Source organism: Balaenoptera physalus (genome assembly GCF_965194825.1).
Source record: "Balaenoptera physalus genome assembly, chromosome: 10".
NCBI lineage: Eukaryota > Metazoa > Chordata > Mammalia > Artiodactyla > Balaenopteridae > Balaenoptera > Balaenoptera physalus.
This window is the reverse complement of record NC_138889.1, coordinates 58,983,326-59,002,917: the sequence shown is the minus strand read 5'-3', so window position 1 is coordinate 59,002,917 and position 19,592 is coordinate 58,983,326. Positions and strand designations below refer to the sequence as shown.

Here is a 19,592-nt window from a genome sequence, read left to right as displayed (position 1 = left end):
CCCTGTGGGCTGGGGATTCAGGTTCTCAGATTTTCCAGGATTTTAAGAAAATCAGATGTCCATGTTTTTATATGGTCCCATATAAAACAACTCTTTCAATTTTTAAATGTTGGCACCCAATCCAGATTTTTATAAACCACTGTGTGGGCCAAATAAAGCATGTCTGAGGGCTAAATCTGGCCCACAGGTCACCAGTTTTCAACCTTTGCTCTAGGAGGAGAACAGAATTCCAGTTAGGGTGGAAAAAATTCATTCTGTGGAACAAAGCAGCAAGGATTCTGAGCCCCCATACACACCTCAACTCTGCTCCTGCAAACCAGAGAGACAGGGAATTGGAGCCCTGGTCTTGGGAAGAGAAAACATGTGAGAAGGAGCTCTGTGGTGGGCAATGCGGGGGGCGGGGGGGTGGAAATCCCTGCAACCTGGTTGCAGTCCAGGTGAGGAGAGGCCTGGCTGGAGGCAGATGCTACTGTGGTGAGGGCATCAAGGGAGCTATGGGAACAATGGGGTCAATTAAGTGATCGTATACCCAGAAAACCCAAGAGCCTCTGGCAGAGAAACAAAAACCAAAAACAAATGCAAAAACAAAACAAAACAAACAACAATAAAAACAAAAAAAAGGGCTTCCCTGGTGGCGCAGTGGTTGAGAATCTGCCTGCCAATGCAGGGGACACGGGTTCGAGACCTGGTCTGGGAGGATCCCACATGCCGCAGAGCAACTAGGCCCGTGAGCCACAATCACTGAGCCTGCGCGTCTGGAGTCTGTGCTCCGCAACAAGAGAGGCCGCAATATTGAGAGGCCCGCACACCGTGATGAAGAGCGGCCTCCACTTGCCGCAACTGGAGAAAGCCCTCGCACAGAAACGAAGACCCAACACAGCCAAAAATAAATAAATAAATAAATAATAATTAAAAAGCTCTTTGCCTTTAAAAAAAAAAAAAGGTTATCTCACAGGTTGTTTGTGGAAATATGAAACATTATTGTCCTTTTGAAAAGTAGCTTTAATAAAATTATGTATCATCTATATCTATATCTATCTATCAACTGATGTAGAATCTCACTTATAAGCAGTTATCTGACAGAAATACAACTCCCAGGGACTATGGGCATAAGAACAAGGATGATTTTGCAGCATGTTTACATTTGCAGGATAACAAAGTGAATATCCACCAATTGTGAATGGTTGAATAAATTATGGAATATTCACGTAATGGAATATTGCGTACTGTCAAAAATGAATCAGAGCTTTTTGTTTGTTTGGTAGGATTTCCTTGAAGTATTGTTGAATAAAAACAGCAAGATGCAGGAAACCATATATGATACGATCCCATTTTTACAAAACAGTGATACATGCATAAGTTTATTTGCATATAATTTAAATGTATCTGTCAACGGTGACTTGCTTATGGAGAAGACATACAAAAGGTTAGATAGGAGAATGTTAGTAAGCTACCTAGGGTGAAAGAGTATGGTTGGTGCAAGCTGACATGGGTGGCTCAGGAATGGCAGAGGGAGCGAAGCCCATCCAACCGCCCCACCCCAAATAAAGCAGGGGCCTTTGCAACTTGACTTTCTTACCCTGTAGCCTAGCCAGTCCCTCACCCCCACAATACTTGACTCCTGGCACCCATCTCTTGGCCATCCCTCCCACCACCCCTTATGGGTGGCCTTCCATATTTTTCTCCATGATTCTAGAATGGGACAGCCAAGGTACTGAGGGGAGGGGAAGGCCAGGAGGGTCCCAGGGTAGGGGGACCTTTCAATGCATGAGAATGGACCTCAGGGTCTAGAGTGCAGCTCTTGCAAATTCATGGGAGTGAGGGGAAGAGGCTAGAAGGAATATTAATTCACTCACTCATCTTAAGTCTTCCTTCAGTCTCAGCTTACAGATTCCATCCTCAGAGAGGACTTCTCTGAGTCTGCCCATTTCATTCCGTCTCCCTATTATTTTCTCTCATAATACTCATCAAAGTTTGCCATCTTGCCTTTATTATTGTGTGTGTGTGTGTGTGTGTGCACGCACGCGCACGAGCATCTATTTAATGCCTATTCCCCTCCCCGCCAAATAAACAGCACCACCAGCACCACCAGAGGAGGGAGCTTGTATGTACAGCACAGCATGTCAGTTGAATTCAATAATTTCCTACTCACTTATTCTCTTTTTCATTGACTCACTCTTTTATTCATTTATTCCCATATTCATTCCAGAAACGTGCTCTTGGCCAGTGACTTTTCCCCTGATCTGAGTCTTCCACTTTCTAGGGTGGCTTTTTGGGGGGAGGTGGGAGTGGGAACATGACTGCATAATTCTGGGAATGCATCCACAGCCTGGGAGAGCTGGGTGAGTCTGAAGCTCTCCAGGGAAGGAGGGAAGATTCCAAAAAGCTAGAGGGTCAGAGCGGAAGGTGCTGGAGGATCAGAGAGGACAAAGTTGGGAGTGATAGGATGAAGGATGCACAGAGGGAGACTCTTCTTTGCCCCCACCCTCACATCTTCCCACTGCCCAGCTTTTGCTCTGGCAGTCTGCTCTGCCTGGAAGAGGCTCTCCCCATCTCCATATGCTGAAATGCTACCCTTCCCTGCAGGGCCAGCCCAGATGTCCTCGAGGTCTCCTCTGAATCCTCCAGCTGGAAGGGCCGCTCCCTGCTGCAAACAAACTCCCAGAACACAAAGTCTGGACCTCCCTCGTGGCGCTGACCACTTCCTGCTTGGGCTGTGGTGTGGCCCCTCCCTCCGCCCAATAGGCAGAGGCTCTGCCTGCCTGTTCCCAGGGATCCCGCACGGCCCAGGGCCCAGCATCAAGCAGACGCTCAAGCCTAACATGTGAACAGCACTGCGTGTTTGGGGGGGGTGGGCAGTGATTATGACCCCATTTCACGGATGGGGAAGTGGAGGCACAGACCAGGGGCGTGACTTGCTCCCAAAGCAAAGCGGCAGCACAGCCTAGACTCAGCCCTGCATTTCTGGTCCCAGAGGCAGGGCTCTTTCCAGGGCAGCTTGGTGGGAGGTGGGAGTAGGGTGGGGTGGGGTGGGAGCTGGGTCCTGAGAACCAGCAGGCCAGAGAAATTTGGAGTTCGAATGGCCAAGTTCAGGGAGAGCACAGCTGGGGAGGAGCCAAGGTATTTATTATGCTTGGTCTCCAGCTCCAAACAGAGCTGATGGATGGAGCTGCTCCAGTTCCTATAAACAGCTCGGGCCTCCCTCCCCTCCACCCCTCCATGTTCTCAGCACCACAGCTCCAGCTCATCCCAGTGAGAGGGGGTTGGGGGAGAGATGACCAAGGGAGGAGAAGGAGAAGAGAAGAGGGGTTGGGGGGAGACAGGGGGATGAAGAAGAGAAGCCAGGGTCCTGGAGGCAAGAGGAACTGAGGGGAATGAGAGTGGTGAGAGAAGATTCCTGTTCCCCTGGGCAGCCCACACCCTGCGGTCCCTCTGTGTCCTCTACGTTCCTGGGGTCTGTCTGAGAAGTTTATCACCCATTCTTGGTCTGAGGGCTGATGTTAATCCCCACAAGTGTTTAGGTCCTGGAGGGCAGGGCCATCCATTCAGGAAACCTTTTCTGAACTTGCCTCTGTGTTGGCTCGGGCACAGGGGACACAGAAGGGACTCTGGGTAAGACCTCCTTCCAGGAGCTCCTGGTCTGGTGGTGGATCAGGCAGACATCCCGATGTTGTGAGCCCGGGCAGCCCAGGGCTGATGGCAGCTGGAGGAGGGAAATCAGGGAAGTCTCCCCAGAGGAGGTGATGCAGGTAAGCATTGAAAAAGGAGGAGTTTGGCAGGTGGGTCAGGGTAGGTGAGACATTTCAAGTAAAGGAGGTGGGAGAGAGCCGGAACTGGGAGGGTCAGGAAGCAGTGCTGCCTAATGGTTAAGATTGCTGGCTCCAGAGAGGAGTAGGGCAAACCTGGGTTCAAGTCTCAGCTCTGGCACTTGACAGCTGTGGGATCTTGAGTCTCAGTTTCTCTAAAGTGAGGATGATAATAATAGAAATCTCTTCAAAGAGTGTTAGAATTATATATGACCATGTACATCAAGTATTCAGTGCAGGGCCCACCTGGAAGTGCTCAATAGCTGTCAGCTCTGAATAGGAGGTGGGAGGTGGCCAGAGAGAGATGAGGATGGAGGGCCGCAGGGACCCGGACTTGCAGGGCCTGTGAGCTGCTAAACAACAGGGGCACAGAAAGCAGACTGTGGATCCTGGATCCTGGGGGATTGTGCCAGCACAGGGAACTGACAGGGTGAGGCAGCTGGTGGGCCAGGGATGCTGGCTTCCTCTCCTCCCACCTGGCCTGCGAGCCCGGCTCCTGTTGGGCCTGGTCCTCGTGGATTGAGTGAGCCAGGTGACCTGACACCGCAGTCTGTCTGTGACAGGGTCTGTGCAAGGGCATCCTCTCGCCCTGGAACCTGCCGGATGCTCCGATGACCTAGTTGGCAGCTGTGTCCATGTTCGGCTGAAAACAGGAATTTCTGCCTTGCTGGGGGTCTTGGTCAGGTGAGCAAACTCCCCTGTTTGCCAGGAAAAGGGGTTAGGGGCCTGGTGGGCTCCCGGCTGAGTCAGAGGTTCCCAGAGTCCTGGGTTGAGCTCAGCCCACGCTACTGCCCTCCTGCAGGCCTTCACGGAGCACTTACTGTGTGCCAGGGCGTTGAGTCACATACCCTGTCACCCCCTAGCCCCATCCATGAACTAGGTATTTCAATTTTTCCTTTGGAGAGTAGGAGCTGGGAGCAGGAACTGGGAGGTGAGAGGTCACAGCCCAGGGAGGAAGCTGGGCTGGAGAAATCTCCAGAATGCTTGCGGATGGGGGAGGTGGAGCTGGAGCCTGTGGGAGAGGAGGTGGAGAAGAGAAGGTTGGCACCTGCAAAGGGGGTGATGTCTGGGTGTCAGGCAGCTGAGAATGGGAGGCGGGGCCACATGAAGACAAGCACAAGGGGCTGCAAAGTGGGAGAGCCAGGGGGACCACTCCCTGCCCTCTAGACTCTGCCTCAGCCCGTCGCCTGACTCCCACCCCCACCCCAGGTGAGGTGGCTCTTGTCCCCTCCCCCAGAGCCCACAGCCCACACCCTCACCCTCCAACCCCTTTCTAGGAACCACGAATGCTCTTCTTCTGGCCCCTCTTGGTTCTTCCAAGTTCAACCTTGAACTGCAGCCTGGCCACTCACTCTCAGTCCTCCAGCCCCTGGGAGACCTTTAACTCTCTAGCTGGGGAGGCCTCTGGGTGTCAGGGTGTCGGGGCTGGACGCTCAGGAGGGGCTGGGGCTGGAGACAGAGATGTGGGCATTGTCAGAGCGATGGGGTGGCTAGTCAGTGAGGGTGATGACATTCCTGAGAGAAGAGTCCTGCTGAGCACCATTCTGATGGCTCGAGGAAGGTGAGCGCGTAGCAGAGCCTGAAAAGGAGTGGCCTGAGAGGAAGGCACCTAGGGTCCTAGATGTCGGGAGAGTGTGCCGAGGGGAAGGTGTGGGTGATGGGGGGATAGAGGTGAGCGGCCCCGCAGCTGAAGGGTCAGAGGCGTGGTCTGAAAAGTACACGGCTGGAGGTGGCCTGGGATGGGTTAGGATGGAGGGGAGGGAGAGGAAGCTACTTTACCTAGAAGTTTACCCGTGAAGTAGGTAAAGGAAAGGGGAAAGTGGCTTAAGGGTCTCCTTACTGTTCGTAAGATGGGCAAGACTTGAGCACAGCTGAAGTCTGAGAGGAAGAAGCAAACAGAAAGGAAAGGCTGAAGGAGAGGAAAGAGAAAATGGAGCTGCAGAGGAGGGAAAGGCGCTCAGCGGCTCCTGCTGGAAGTCACTGTTTTCTCAGGGGTGGGTGGGGAGTGGGGTCTGCTGAGTGTGAGGGGACAGAGGTGTGGCAGGGACACGATGGGGGCTGAGGCACCCAGGTCCAGGATGGTGATGACCCAGAGCCTCAGTCTCCCACCCAGTGGTCCTCAGCCTGTCTCCCCAGGGGTTTGCCATGAGGCTTCAAAGGCTGGAAGGGAAGTAGAGGAGGGCAGGATTCAAGTGGACGCGATGATTACCCGCAGCAAGGAGGAGGCCGGCAGGCTGCACTGTTTCTCCAAAATCATTTTTTAATACATTCACGTGGGTTACACAAAGAGCTGGCCCCGAGGCCTGGGTTGTAGCCTGGGTCCTGGGGGGTGAGAGCAGCATTGTGTAGTGTTCTCAAAGATCAGGCATGGAGGGGCCCACACCTTGCCCTCCAGGCCTGAGGAAGAGTGTTTGTGTGCAGTGAGCACCTGTGGTCATGATCCCAAACAGGACTGGACCCACCGGCTGCCCCACTCGCCACCAGGGCCCCGGGCTGGGGCCAAGCCACCAGGTTCTAGCCCTGGCTCTGCCGTTGACTCCCTGAGTCCTCGACCCGCTCTGGGCCTCAGTTTTCTCATCTGTAAAATGGGGTGGAGAGAGGGGCATTTTCATCATCTCACACTTTACCGAGCACCATCGTGAGCCTGAGTGCGGGCCAAGCACAGGTAAGAGGGTGAAGACAATGACACAGGGTCCCGGGCTGATCCCAGGGCTTCCTTTCTTCCCAGACAGCCCACGATTTCATGGGTATGAGAAACAGGCGGTTATATCTGGATGGGATTTTTCTATCCATTTTTCTAGGGGAAAAAAAAAGTCCCTGCATGATGAGGACTAGTAAGAGAGTTTGAAGCCAGCATCATCTTGTGATGTCACAGCTGAGAGAGAAGGAAACCATTCAGGTCCAACCACCAAGCCCCCCAGCACACCCCCTCAATGAGGCCTGAATCCACCTTGTTTCACAGGCTCTGCCACTGACTTGTGCAGCTCTGAGCAAGTCCCATTCTCTTCCTCAGTCTTAGCCTCCCTATCTGTGCAACAGGGAGATTGGACTCGATGGTTTCAAAGTCCAGGCTAGGCTCAAAGGAGGGAGAGGGAAGGAGGGCACTCAAGAGCAAGAAGAGAACAAGGAGAGCCCGCCTAGTCTGCAAATGAGGGAATAAGGGAAAATGAGGCACAGGAGGAGGAGAGGGCCTGTGGCTGCGCATCTTCTCTCTGCCCGCCTGGGAGAGAGGAGGGAGAGGAGCGGGTGGGTGTGCACAGCACAGGATGCTCCCGGGCCTTGATCCGGCCACGTGGGGCCACTTCCTGTCCACCTAACAGCCTGCAGCCCCTGCAGTGGCCAAGCTCAGGCTCTGGACTCAGGAGGATGTGAGTCTGGAGCTCAGTTCTGGCATTTCTTAGCTGGAGGTCCCTGGAGGGAGACTTTTGGAGACTCTTGTAAAATGGGATAAAATACCAACCTCAGAGGGTTGTTATAAAGAGGCAGATGCAGGCTTGGGTTTGTCACCACTGCCAAGTGTGGTGCAAAACAGAATCAGATACCTAAGGTTCTTACTCCTGGCTCACCAGGCAGGGTGGGACTGGGATGGAGCAGGGTGCCTGGGCAGGGAGTAGGGGGGCTAGGGCAGTATCTTGGCCGGTGTGTGCAACATGAGAGTGCCAGGTAGGGGAAAGAGCCTGCCCGGAGCAGGAAACGGAATGGTCCAGTGCTGGGCTGGAGCCCAGGGAGACCGCCTCTTAACCAGGCCCTGCTGGAGCTGCCGCAGCCCGCCTGATAGCACTGGATCCAAGCCTTACTCAAGTGCCTCCAGCTCTCTTCCGGTCACAAGCTTTTTATGTTCCAGAGAAGCTGAAAGTCACTATCAGAAGACGTGACAAAGAGTCTGCTTGGAAACATCTCAGACAAATCCTCTTGGTCTTACCCCTCTCCTACCCTGGCCCAGCAGGGGCAGGACGATCCACACTCAGCCAGCTGGGGCTGCAGAGCCCTGGCTTCCACACTCCGTGTGGTCACTGCATGCTCTGCAGCCACCTCCCCACCCAGCCTGGGCGATGCTGAGGGTAGGGATGTGTCTCATTCCCTGGCGTCCCCAGTGCCCAGGGCAGGGTGTGGCACAAAACAGACGCCTGGTGAAGATGTGTTGATCCGATGGGTCAACCTTACACTCTGTCCCTCCTGCAACTGCCCATCTTCCAGCTTCCACAGCTGGACCACATGTGTGCCCTGTGAAGTGGGTCACCTACTGATGCAGCAGGATACAGGGAAAGGAGCCCTGGGCTGGGACTGAGAGACCAGGGTTCTTGGATCCTGGCTCACTGGGTAATCTTGGGTCAGTCCCCACCCTTCTTCGTGCCTCTGGCTCCCCCACTGACCTGGCAGGGTCCCCCGACAGAGGCGGTCTGTAGCCCCCAGCCTCTCTAGGCTTTGTACTGTTGGTTGAACTTCTGTCGGCGGACAAAGCAGCAGGTGGCCAGTGTGGTGAGAAGGACGGCACACACCAGTGCGAAGGTGAGGATGATGATGAGGTTGACGTTCTTGAGCCCCCCCTTCTCACAGTCCTCAGGACGCACGTGACTCAGGGACACCTCCTCCTGGGAGCCGAAGCGGCAGATCAGGTCCTGGGTGGCGTCCACGTCCACACGGCCCTGGTGCAGCTGGGCCGCCAGCCAGCCGTTGCCGCAGCAGCTGAGGGGGTTCCCCTGCAGGTAGAGGCGCCGCAGGCTGGTCTCCAGGCCGCCCATGGCACTGCCCGGCAGGAGGCTGAAGCTGTTGTTCCTTAGGTCCAGCACCTCCAAGGACACAGCCTGCGTCCAGGCAGGCAGGTGGCTCAGGCGGTTCTCTGCCAGATTGAGCCGCTTGAGGCAGCTGAAGCAGGGCAGGTCCACCTGCAGGATGGCCAGCCCGTTGCCCTGCAAGGCCAGGACCTCCAGGGAGCCCTCCAGGCCCGCCAAGGCCCCTGTGGCCACATCCAGCCCAGGGTTTGCAGAGAGGTCCAGCTCGGTCAGCGGAGTGTGGAGGAAGGCACCTGCCCGGAGCGTCTCCATCTCATTGTCCGCCAGGTTCAGGACGCGGAGGGAGGAGACGCCAGAGAAGGCCACACAGCCCGCGGGTCCAGGCTCACCTGGGCCCCCGCAGGGGCTGACCCGGTTCCCCTGCAGGTTGAGCCTCTGCAGGCTGGCCAGGCCGGCGAAGGTGTACGGGGGCAGGCCCCGCAGGGCGTTGTCCTGTAGGAGCAGCGTCTGCAGAGACCCCAGGGCCCTGGCACCCAGCTCCAGCGTCTCCAGCGCATTGTGGCTCATGTCCAGGAGTACGAGGCAAGGCAGGGAGCCCACACGCCGGGCCTCAAAGGCCCGCAAGCAGTTCCGGCTGAGGTTCAGGAAGCGCAGGGAAGTCAGGTGCTCAAGAAAGCCCTCCGGGACGAGCTCAATCTCATTGTAGCTCAAATCCAGATTCAAGAGCTGAGAGAGGGTCTGGGTGCTGGCGTTGCGGCCGGGGTTGGAGAAGGGCAAGGCGGACCAGCCCTCGGAAGGTGCGTGAAGGCCCTCGCCGCCCTGGGGCGGCCCCGCAGGGAGGCGGATGAGGTTGTTAGACACGTTCAGGTAAATGAGCCTCGGAAGTGCGGCCAGGTCGGGGAAGTGGAGCAGTTTGTTCTCCCGCAGGTCGAGCCAGGCGAGCTGATACTGGGCCCGGGGCTCCGGGGCCGTCTGAAAGGCCTCGATACTGTTGCAGCTCAGGTCTAGGACCCGCAGCTGCTGGAGGCTGAAGTCGGAGATGCAGGTGAGGGAGTTCCTGGAGAGGTTGAGGTGTGCCAGGTGGGGCAGGGCCTCGAAGGCTCCGTCCTCGATGTCCATCAGCACGTTGCTGTGAAGGTCCAGCCTCTCGAGCGCAGGCGTGCCCCAGAAGGTGTGGCGGCCCAGGCGCGTCAGGCTATTCTCCGCCAGCGAGAGGCTGCGCAGGGCGGGCGCCTCCGCCAGCAGCCGCTCCGCCAGGCCGCTGTACAGGCTGTTGCCAGACAGGTCCAGGGACGTCAGGTGTGGCAGGGGACCCAGACCTCCAGTGCTCAGCGCCGTGCCCACCGCCAGGCGGTTGTGGGCCAGGTTGAGGTGCTCCAGGTGGGGCAGGGCCTGGAAGACCCCTGGCTGGAGGAAGCTAATCTCGTTGGTGCTCAGGTCCAGGTGAAGAAGCGCTGTGTAGAAGCCCAGGGGCGAGGCCAGAATGCTCCGCAGCTGGTTCCCAGACAGGTCGAGGACCTCGATGTCCCGCGGGAGCACCGAGGGGACCTGGAGTAGGCCAAGGCCCCGGCACAAGACTTCCTTGTCCACCTGGGGAGGGGGAGGGCAGGGAGAGCAGCGGGCATTAGTGGGTGCTGTAGGAGGGGGAACCAGACACGCGCCTCTAGGAAGTATGACTGGAGCCGCCACCAGGCTTGGCCAGGCCTCTGCTCTGTCCTCCCAGCGTGCTCGACGTCCTCCCCCCGAGCCTAATCACCCCACGTCTGCGTGACCCCTACTCTGCTCCCTGCCCCTGTCTCTGGTACCCAGTACGGCAGTGCTGGCATCAGGGAGGGACTCAAGGAAGCTTTGATTGGTAGACAGAGAGAGAGAGATGATAGACAGATAGAAGGACAAATGCACTAACAAAATACTCTATACTGACTAAGCCATGTATCACCTAGAGTGCCCCAGAGCCAGTGAGGAGCAGGGCCAACTGGGACCCAGGCCTCCTGGTTCCACATCCCAGTTTCCTTCCATGGACCCAGAGAGTTAAACTTACCCAGCTGATGTTCTACAAAAAACCACGTTGGGAGAAATGTTTCCAAAAGGGGAAAATGCTATTTGCACTCCTGTCTTCGGTGTTAATTTTGGTCTCTCACCCTCAGATCTCATTCAAGCCCTCACTCCACGGGGCAGAGCTCGGGTCCCAGAGCCTGCCTTCCTTGCTGACACTCACCAGATGACCTCGTTCTGCTGCTGCCCCCACCCCCATCAGTGGTTTCACTTTGCATGGTCCAGTCCCGATGGGCCCCTGGAGATGGGGTAGGGGGCAGGAAAGGATGACCAGAGTCTCAACCCACATTCTTTGATGACAAGACTGATGTTGCTGTGTCACAATACCACTCTGGTTTCTTATCCAGAATGTAACTCATCCTTCCCCAGCAACCATTCAGCATTTTATATTTTATTTAGCATTTTCAGACCCCTTGTCTCACTGGATCTTCACAATAGCCTGCCCATCAAATCTGATCACCTCTCTTTAAGAAACCCAAGCTTAGAGAGGGGAAGGGAGGCCCCAGAATCATCCAGCTGGTGAGGAACAGAGCTGGCTTTTGAACCCCAGTCTCTTAACAACCAAAGGCCCCACTTTTGTCACTCCATCACATGTGCCTTCAGGGGCCAGAATTCTTTCCATGAAAATGCAGTCTCCCTCTGTCTTTTCCCACACACCAGGAACCCCAGCCTTTCCCAGCAAAGGCTCTGGCTTCCATAACCACCAAGCACAGGCCCACTCCGCCCTGGCCTCTCTGTCTCCACTGACCCTTTTCCCCCAGCCAAATGCGTGGCAACTGCTCAAAAACTCCACTCTGACCGTGCTGCCCTCGGCTTAAACCCCTTCCGGGCAAAGTCCAGCACCCTCAGCAGAGTTCAAGGCTGTCTGTGGCCCCTGCTGACCTGTCCCCTTTCCTCCCAACCCACTCCAGCCCAGCCCGCACCTGCCCACTGCCCACTGTGCCCTCCCACACCCACCTCTGGGCCTCCTCCTTGCTGTTCCCTGTGCTGGTTATGCTCTTCCCAACCAGATCAGCATGGTGAACTCTGTGTGCTGAGCTCCAAGGTCTCCTCCACCTGGAAGCCTTCCCTGACTGCCGGGCAGGTCGGGGCCTCCTCTGAGCTCTCACAGCCCCTATGCTTCCTCTCTCATAGCTTTGGCCCCCTGAATTGTGACTGTTTGTGTGCAGACCTGCTAGACAGTAAGCTCAGGGCAAACAGGGTTTGATTGAGTGACTATTGTGGACCTGGGCCATAGAAAGTGCTCAGTACATTTTTCAGTGAATGAAAGAGTCACAGACATCATCAGCTTAGTAAAAGTCTGAGGGATGGACTGAATCACTTTTCTGAAAGGAAAAGAAAAGAGATGATGCATATATTCAGACTAGAGTCAAAGACCGTTAGAGCAAAAGGGGTCCAGCCCACCCACTTCCCAGATGGGGAGACTGAGCCTAAAGATGGCAGTGACCTGCACGAGGTCACCGCGAGTCAGTGGCTGAGCCGACAGGGCAGGAACACCAGTCTGGGTGTTCCCTGCCTGGCCCAGCTCTCAGCTTCCTCCCAAGAGCTTCAAGGTGAAGTGGGGGGAGGAACGGACTGCCCTCCATCAGGCAATGAGACTCTTCCAGCTCCATGAAGCTTCCAACTCCACAATACTGCCCTACTCAGAGGCCCGAGGCCACCCCTGCAGTTGGGCACCCATGCAAACTGGAATCCTACCCCGGCCACCTTGCCAGACCTGCTTGGCTCCTTGCCCCTTCCTCCCTCACAACAGTCTCTGCCAGCTGGGGCCACTGGGCACAGCCTCCCTATCCGTATCCTCAGCTCCCCAAACCATCCTGATTAAAGAAGAAACAGCAAAATGAACACGAACACAGCATGTGTTGGGGGATGGGGCTTATCCCACCTGCAAGCCCACACCCCGTTTCACCCCAGAGGCAATACTCAAAGGCTCCCTGGGGCACCAGCTCCTGAGAGTTGAGCCGGGACACAAAGCTGGCCAAGTCCAGCACCTAATCCTGCTTTCTACCCAGTGCCTAGGACCTCTGTCACAGAGGCCCAGAGGGACTGTTACAAGGCAGGGCCTCCCAGCTCTCCAGTCCAGTCTAGGAAGGAGCTTAAAGGCGTGGGCAGCTCTCAGAACCCCATTTGTCGGGTACCCACCGCTCCCTGAGCTCCAAGCTGCGTGACTTATTTGGGGAGGGGTCTTGGGGGCATCGGCCTTTAATCAAGTTCAGAGCTTCCCCTCATGACCCCCTATCCACTCTCTGGTATGCCAGGACTCCACTGCCCAGCTTTTTTTTTTTTTTTTAGAGGGAAGAGGGTGCCACTCATCACCATTTTACCACCTGCACATAGAAGGGAAGCAGGGTAGGGAGAGTTACCCGGCGGTGGACAGCATGAGTTCGGGAGAGATGGGTTCGAATCTTGGCTCTGTTACCTCCTATCAGTATGACCTTGTGGGTCACATCTCTTCTCTCAGCCTTGGTTTCCTCAGCTGAAAAGAAGAGTTTTCTCTCATTAAATGAGAGAAAGCCCTTAGCGTGGAGCAGGCCCCTTGTTAGCCCTCAGCATGTGGCAATTTGTTTTTACTATTTTGAAAAGCATCATAACCGCTTCCATGGGAGTTCAGAAATTGCTTTCCTGCCTATTACCTCATTTGCCCCAAATCCAAAGCCCACCCAGTTCCCCTCTGCCTGTTGGGTGGCCCAGACCCTTTATCTCTCTGAGTCTATTGCCCCAGGTAGATGTGGGGCTGCATTTGGTGACGTCTGAGGCCTTCTCTGCCTGTTATTCTGGGTTCTGGGAATCCCAGAAGGGCTCCAAGGAGTAAGAAGTGAGGTGGCAACAGCAGGACACTGCAAACCCCGGGGAAGGGTTGCCGGGCCCTGGCTGCCAGCTCATCCAGCCTCCAAAAGCAGCTGCCCATCTTGTGTCATGAGCTTCCCATCCCAGGTCCAGGTGGGGCTACTGGAGGGCCTGTCCCTTCCCCAGCCCAAGCTCTGGTCTTGACTTCAATGATTGCCCAGCCTTACGAGTGGACCTGGAGGGTTCCTTTTCTCTGTACCCCACAGGGTCACAGTAACCTCAGGGCTAGTCTCCCTGACTCCTGGCAGAAAAATGGAACAAAGTGAATCAAACCTGGTCGCTGCCCTTGAGAAGCTCTTGGTCTGGTAGCTGAGACAGGTGTGGACCATTCACCAACTACCCCATGCACTCAATATTGAGATGGAAGGAAGCTTAGGGCTGTGGGAGCCCCAAAACGGATCAAACAGAACCAGGTCGGCCTGGAAGGGCTCAGGGGAAGCTTCCTGGAGAAGGCAGCATTTGACCCCGGCACTAATAAGTGACAGGCATCACAGCAGAGATGTGGCAGATGGGCTTGAGTTAAGGAGCCCAGTTAGGAAAGGGGATTTGTCCCCCAAAGGGGCCTAGTACAGAAGAGCCTTTCCCAGATGCCCACTCCAAATTCCCCCCACACATATACATATTCCTCATCAGCCAGCTAGACCCACTGCCCTTTGGGGGCAGCTTGAAGGGATAGAGTCCAATATTGGCCCTAGTTGAATGACGTTGGACAAGTTACCTACCTTCTCCAAGCCTCAGTTTCCAACTCTATAAAATTGGAATAATGGTACTTACCCAGCAGGATTAACAGTAAACAAGGCATTTAAACATTCTAGTAGGTGCTCATTAAATGCAAGGTTTAAAGGCATTAAATGCATTCTCCTTCCTTTTCTGACCCCTCTAGCCTCTGGCTTCTGGGGCTGGGGCAGTAGGACACCCCCGGGCAGGGGGTAGGGGGAGACAGGGAGTTCTCCCTGCCTAGGCAGAGCTTCTCACCTTCTTACAGGGCACCTTGTCTCGGTGTTGGGAGGTAGCCAGGCCCAGGGTCAGCACGGCCAGAAGCAGCAGGATCCGGTGGCTCATGGCTCTGCATAGGGCAGGAGGAAAGGGGAAGGCTGTAAGACCACAGGCTCCTTCCCACCGCCAGCCCCCACCGCTCCTTCCTGTCTGCACCTGCCCTCAGGGAACCCCAGACCGCAGCTGTAGCTGGACCAAAGGTGCTGTGAATGGGGCACCTTGTGAAGGGGATGGGAAAAAGGGCTGCAGCCCATCACAAAGGGCCTTCAGTGCCGGGCCAAGGAGCTAGGCCATTACCCTGGACAAGAGTTTTTAAGCAGTGGGTGACATGGTCAGATTTGGGTTTCAAAAGACCCTACCTGGAAGACAGCCTGGAGGAGGTGAGCAGGAGGTAGAGGAGCCCTAAGGGCTGCCCTGGCCAAGCTCAGGGCTGGGGTGGGGTGAGGTGGGGAGCTGGGGCTCTGACTCCAGTTCCACCCAGGCCACAAGCAGGTCCCCCCATCCTAGCTCTTCAAGCCCCAAACGGAATTCCTCAATCCCCCAACCCGCAGACCTTTATTTTGCCCTTTCTCTTTTGATTTTCTGGTTCTCGAGTCCCTGCCATTGTTTGAAGGCTGGGCCTGGAGCCTTGACAGGAAGCCCCGCCAGGAGGCCTGCCCTGCCCCCAGCACTGCGGGCCGTGGACTTCCCCAGGAACAGGCTGTCAGGCCCTTAACTTTCACTGAAGCCACCGCCCACGCAGTGGGACACCCAGGCATGCTGGGCCAGCCCTTCTCGCTATGAGCAGCGGGGCTGAGGTTGAGGGGGACCACAAAGCCCTCAGGAGGGTCACATCCCAGTGCTGCTAGGGGCTCATTCACTGAGAACCTGGGCCAAGTGCTAGGAATACACAGCTCAGTCCATCAATTTCATTCATTCATTCATTCATTCATTCATTCACTCACACCTTTACTGAATGCCTCCTCTTGTCTGGCTCTGTCCTGGGAACTGGGGACACAAATAAAGGCACAGAAGAGACCATAATACATACAAAACATTAACAAGGGGAGACACATAATGCCCTCCAAGAGCACTGGACCCAGTCACCCACACCAGACTCCTCCCTCTGTCTCCTCCGCTTACCTGCTGTGTGACTTTGTACAAGTCACTTCACCTCTCTGAGCCTCAGTTTCCTCTTCTGAGGCTAATGCCAACCTCAAAGTTTTGTTAAAGATCAAATGAGACATATTCTATGAAAGTGCCACTTACAGAGCCCTCATTATGCACCAGGCGCTCTTCTTGACACTTTACACGTATGAACTCATTTAATCCTTCCAATAATTCAACGACTTGGTTCCATGATCACCATTACCACTGTGCATACAGGAAAACTGAGGGTCAGAGAAATTAAGCAACATGCCCAAGGTCACACAGCTAACAAGTGGCAGGCAGGAAGTCGGGCTCCTGGGTCTGTGCCCTTAACCTCTACACTATAAGGTCTCCTGCAGGTGCTCAATAAATAAGTGCTGAATTGTGACTCTGAGGGATGTTTTGGAAGAGGCATTTATAGAAACTTTATGGCTGAGTCTTGACTATTAGAACCCATAAGCATCCTTGCTATGAATTTTAAATGAAGGTGGGTGCTCTGAGGTCCTTTCTTGTTCAAACATGCAAAGGCCCAAGCCGTGTCTTCTAAGCCCTGTTCCCTGGGTTCCCCCGGGGCCATGGACCCCCTGCCCCGCAGATGTCCTCCTCTCACCTGCATTACAGGTTGGGTTTTCACAGGAAATTTTGTTCTGCTGTTTAAAAAGCAGAACATCACCACCCTTTTGAATGCTAGTGTACTCAGAACTGAGTGGAAACCCCTCAGAGGGGCCTTCGAGGCCCTTGGGGAGTGCGCCCTGCCCAGCCAGCTCTTTTCTCCAGCTTCATTTCTCATTGTCCCTTCTCCCACTCTGTGGTCTGGAAGCCTCGTATTTCCTTCAGTTCTCTGAGCATCTTTTCACTGCCCCAAACCTTCACTTCCTCCCCTCTCTTGTGCTGAATACCTCCTCATCCTTTGGGTCTCAGCCTAGATGTCACCTCCTCCAAGAAGCCTTCTCTGGTTCCCCAAGTCTGGGCTATATATTGGCACCGAGCACTTCATCACTCCGTGGTTCCCTCCCCTTTACCCACCAACCCCCACCACCACCATGGGAAGTGCCCCCAGGGCAGAGGGGCCTCACTCTCCTCTGGGAACCATCTTACACTGTGCAGGCTGGGGAAGGCGCTGAGAATTGACATGAGGCGCCTCGGTGACATGGTGACGCTGGTGAGAGCAGTTTTTCTCCTGGACTCTCCCTTCACCTCCCCGCCACACTCCTTCCCCCCATCAGCGGGTCCTGTCTGCTTTCCCTAAAACACAGACTCTGGATCTGCCTACCTCCATCACTGCCACAGACTGAGGCACCACCACGACCCTGGGCCTCAACCCCAGCAACACCCTGACCTCTTTTAGTCTGTCCTAAGCATGGCAGCATGAGTGATGTCTTTAAATCATGTATCAGATCATGAATCTCACTGCTTGAAAACCTCCCATAAAATCCAAGCTTATACAATCTCCTCTCTGACTCCATCTACCATGTGCTCTTCCCTCACCAAATTCTAGCTTTCTCACCATCCCTCAAACACAGCAAGTGCATTCTTGCCTCAGGGCCTTTGCCCTTGCTGCTCCCTCCACCTGGAATGCTCTTGCCCAGATCTGCACGTATTTTATTGTTTTCCTCTCATTGATCATTTCCCGATCGTTTATTTCTTATTCTATGAGAACAGGGGTCTATTAAGCGGTGCTCACAAAAAGTCTACTGAACAAACAGCAAAGTGAGGCGTAGCAGTCCACGGCAAAGGGCTGAGCGGTGAGTGCGAGGTGAGGATAAGGAAGGACCTGGATTAGTTCTGAACCTGAGAGCACTGCTGCCCAAAGGGGCACTCGTTTCCCCCTCCCCTGCCTGCCAAATTCCACTCTATCCCTGAGGTGAGCATCTGAGCCTCCAGGAGGGTCCCTCCCTGCAGCACGTGGAACTCCACCCTGCCATCTAACAGAAAGGGGCCTCTCGGCAGTGGACACCCTTGAGCAGTGCCCCAGACACAGTGTGGAGAATTTGAGGGTTACTCGCTCTCAAGAGGGAGGATTGGGATCATTGAGACCCAGGCTCCCAACCAGCCTCTACTGCTCACCAGCCCTGCTCCCTGGGGCAAGTCCCTTAAGCTTTCAGGGTCTCAGTGTCCCATCTGTAGGGCAAGCAGCCTGCTTCCTGTTTTGCCACTGTTTGACCCCAACGGTTGTGATGACCAAGCTGAGAATGGCTGTGAAGGCACCCTAGACACATATTGTCTTTCCCAGCTGGGACAAACCCACAGGGCTGAGCAGCCCAGGCGAGGTGAGGAGTGCTGAAGAGGGAGGCCCCAGGCCAGCAGACAAGTGGCCTAGGCAAGAGGAGGCAGGAGGCATCTTAGGACACTGACCGGAGGGAGAAGTGCCAAAGAATATCTGTGTGTGTGCGTGTGTGCGTGCACACAATGCAGGGAGAGAGAGAGAGAGAAATGGGGTGGAGGGCAACACCTACTACCATAATAAGCCCATCCCTAGTGTTTAAGGATGTTAGATACTCTTCTAAGCACTTGACCTATATCATTTCATTTAATTCTCACAACAAGCCAGTGAAGCAGTTACTATAATTTCCATTGTACAGATGAGAACACTGAGGCTCAGAAAGGTGAAGTGACTTACCCCATAGTTACCCAGCTCATAAGTGTTTTGGGATTTAGCCCCAGGTCTGTATGACCCAAATGCTGTGTTTTCTCCAGCAGGTGCTGAGCTGCCTGCCTCCTGTAGAGTTTGCCCATGAGGGAAACGAGGCTCAGAGAGGTGACTTACTCAAAGTCACACAGGCAGTAAATGGCAGAATCAGGATCAGAATCCAGCCTGTCTGCCTCCAAAGCAAATGTTTCCACAACACCAGGCCAAGATCTCCCTCTCTAACCCCCTCCAACCAACCCCCAACCCCAGCAGACAGGCTCACAGTGCTGGGCTCTAGCGTGCTCCTCTCCCTCCTCTCAGCCTGGATCACTGGCAGAGTGGGGTCCTGGGAGAGCTGCTGTGGACCTTCCCAGCGAGCAGTGAATCACTAAGGGCAAGCCCCATTCTGGAGACATGTGCATCCCACGGGGGAATTAGACCTTAACCCAAAGGAATGTGGCTGTGATGGCGGAATTTCAGGCAGCTGAGGGTGGGGGTGGGGGTCCCACACGTCTTACCACCCATGAAGAAGGCTGGCTGCGGAGCTCCTTGGAGGGAGGTGGGTGCCACCACCGCCCCCCATCCCCACCCCTAGAGATGGGTAGGCTATCTGGTGCGGTGGGATGGGAAGACTCACGCCCAGCCAGGGTCAGAGGGCAGTAGCAGACCAGATTCAAATCTCGAACTGCCCTTGACTAGCTGTGTGTTCCCTGCTCAAGTGCTGGCCTTTTTGCGGTTGTTTTCCCATCTGTCAAATGGGAACGCCGGCCTCGCCCTTCGCGGGAAAGATCCGCTGAGCTAGGAGCCTTGGAGACTTCTGGAGTCAACCCTGGCTCCACGCGCAAAGCAGGGGGCGGTGGCGGGTGGGGACTGTTAAAGATCCGCGTCTCGATGGACTAGTCCCAGCCCAGCTCCGCGCCGGGTGCCCGAGAGGGGCGCGGGACCGCCGGTTCCCCGAGGGGGCCGGCCAGCCTCGCCCGCTGGGCGGCTCCTACCTGGCTCAGCGCGGCCGCCGCTCCTCTCCCGGGCAGCCCCGGCACATTTTGCGCAAACCTGCCCTTCCCGTCCCACCCCGCGCCAGACCCCGGGGTCACGGCCCGAGGAGGCGCACGGCCGCTCCACAGCCCCACGGGAGCCAGACCCGCGAGAGGGCGGCTCGGGCTCCAATTTAAATACCTCTCCCGCCGACCCGCCCCACCACGCCCACCCCCTAGGCCCAGCCGCGGGGTCCTAGCGCCGGGCCGGCACGCCCCCGTGTGACTCGGTTTATCCGGAACCCGCGAGGGGGTGAAGCTTTTTCTTGACACTGAAACCCGGACTGGGAAGGGGCGGGTCGAAGAGGGCGGGGATGGAGAGGGGTCGCTAAGGAAGCGCTGTGCCAGCCAGGCCGCCCCGGGC

The 19,592-nt window shown here is 55.7% G+C and overlaps 1 protein-coding gene across 7 annotated transcripts; it reads right to left on the bottom strand.

Annotated features, from left to right (window-relative positions):
• Positions 1-6,046: 6,046 nt before the first annotated feature.
• On the bottom strand, positions 6,047-19,350 carry LRRC32 (leucine rich repeat containing 32). Of its 7 annotated transcripts, XM_082477114.1 has the most exons (4): positions 19,190-19,350; positions 15,384-15,424; positions 14,417-14,507; positions 6,047-10,129 (listed from the first exon to the last, which is right to left on the bottom strand). In XM_082477114.1, the coding sequence occupies exons 3-4, from the start codon at positions 14,501-14,503 to the stop codon at positions 8,225-8,227; spliced, it is 1,992 nt and encodes a 663-aa protein (XP_082333240.1). In that variant the 5' UTR covers positions 14,504-14,507; positions 15,384-15,424; positions 19,190-19,350; the 3' UTR covers positions 6,047-8,224. The 7 variants fall into 7 exon arrangements, with proteins under 7 accessions (XP_082333240.1, XP_082333239.1, XP_082333243.1 ...); XM_082477113.1 differs by lacking the exon at positions 15,384-15,424; XM_082477117.1 differs by lacking the exons at positions 15,384-15,424; positions 19,190-19,350 and adding an exon at positions 18,921-19,180.
• Positions 19,351-19,592: the final 242 nt, after the last annotated feature.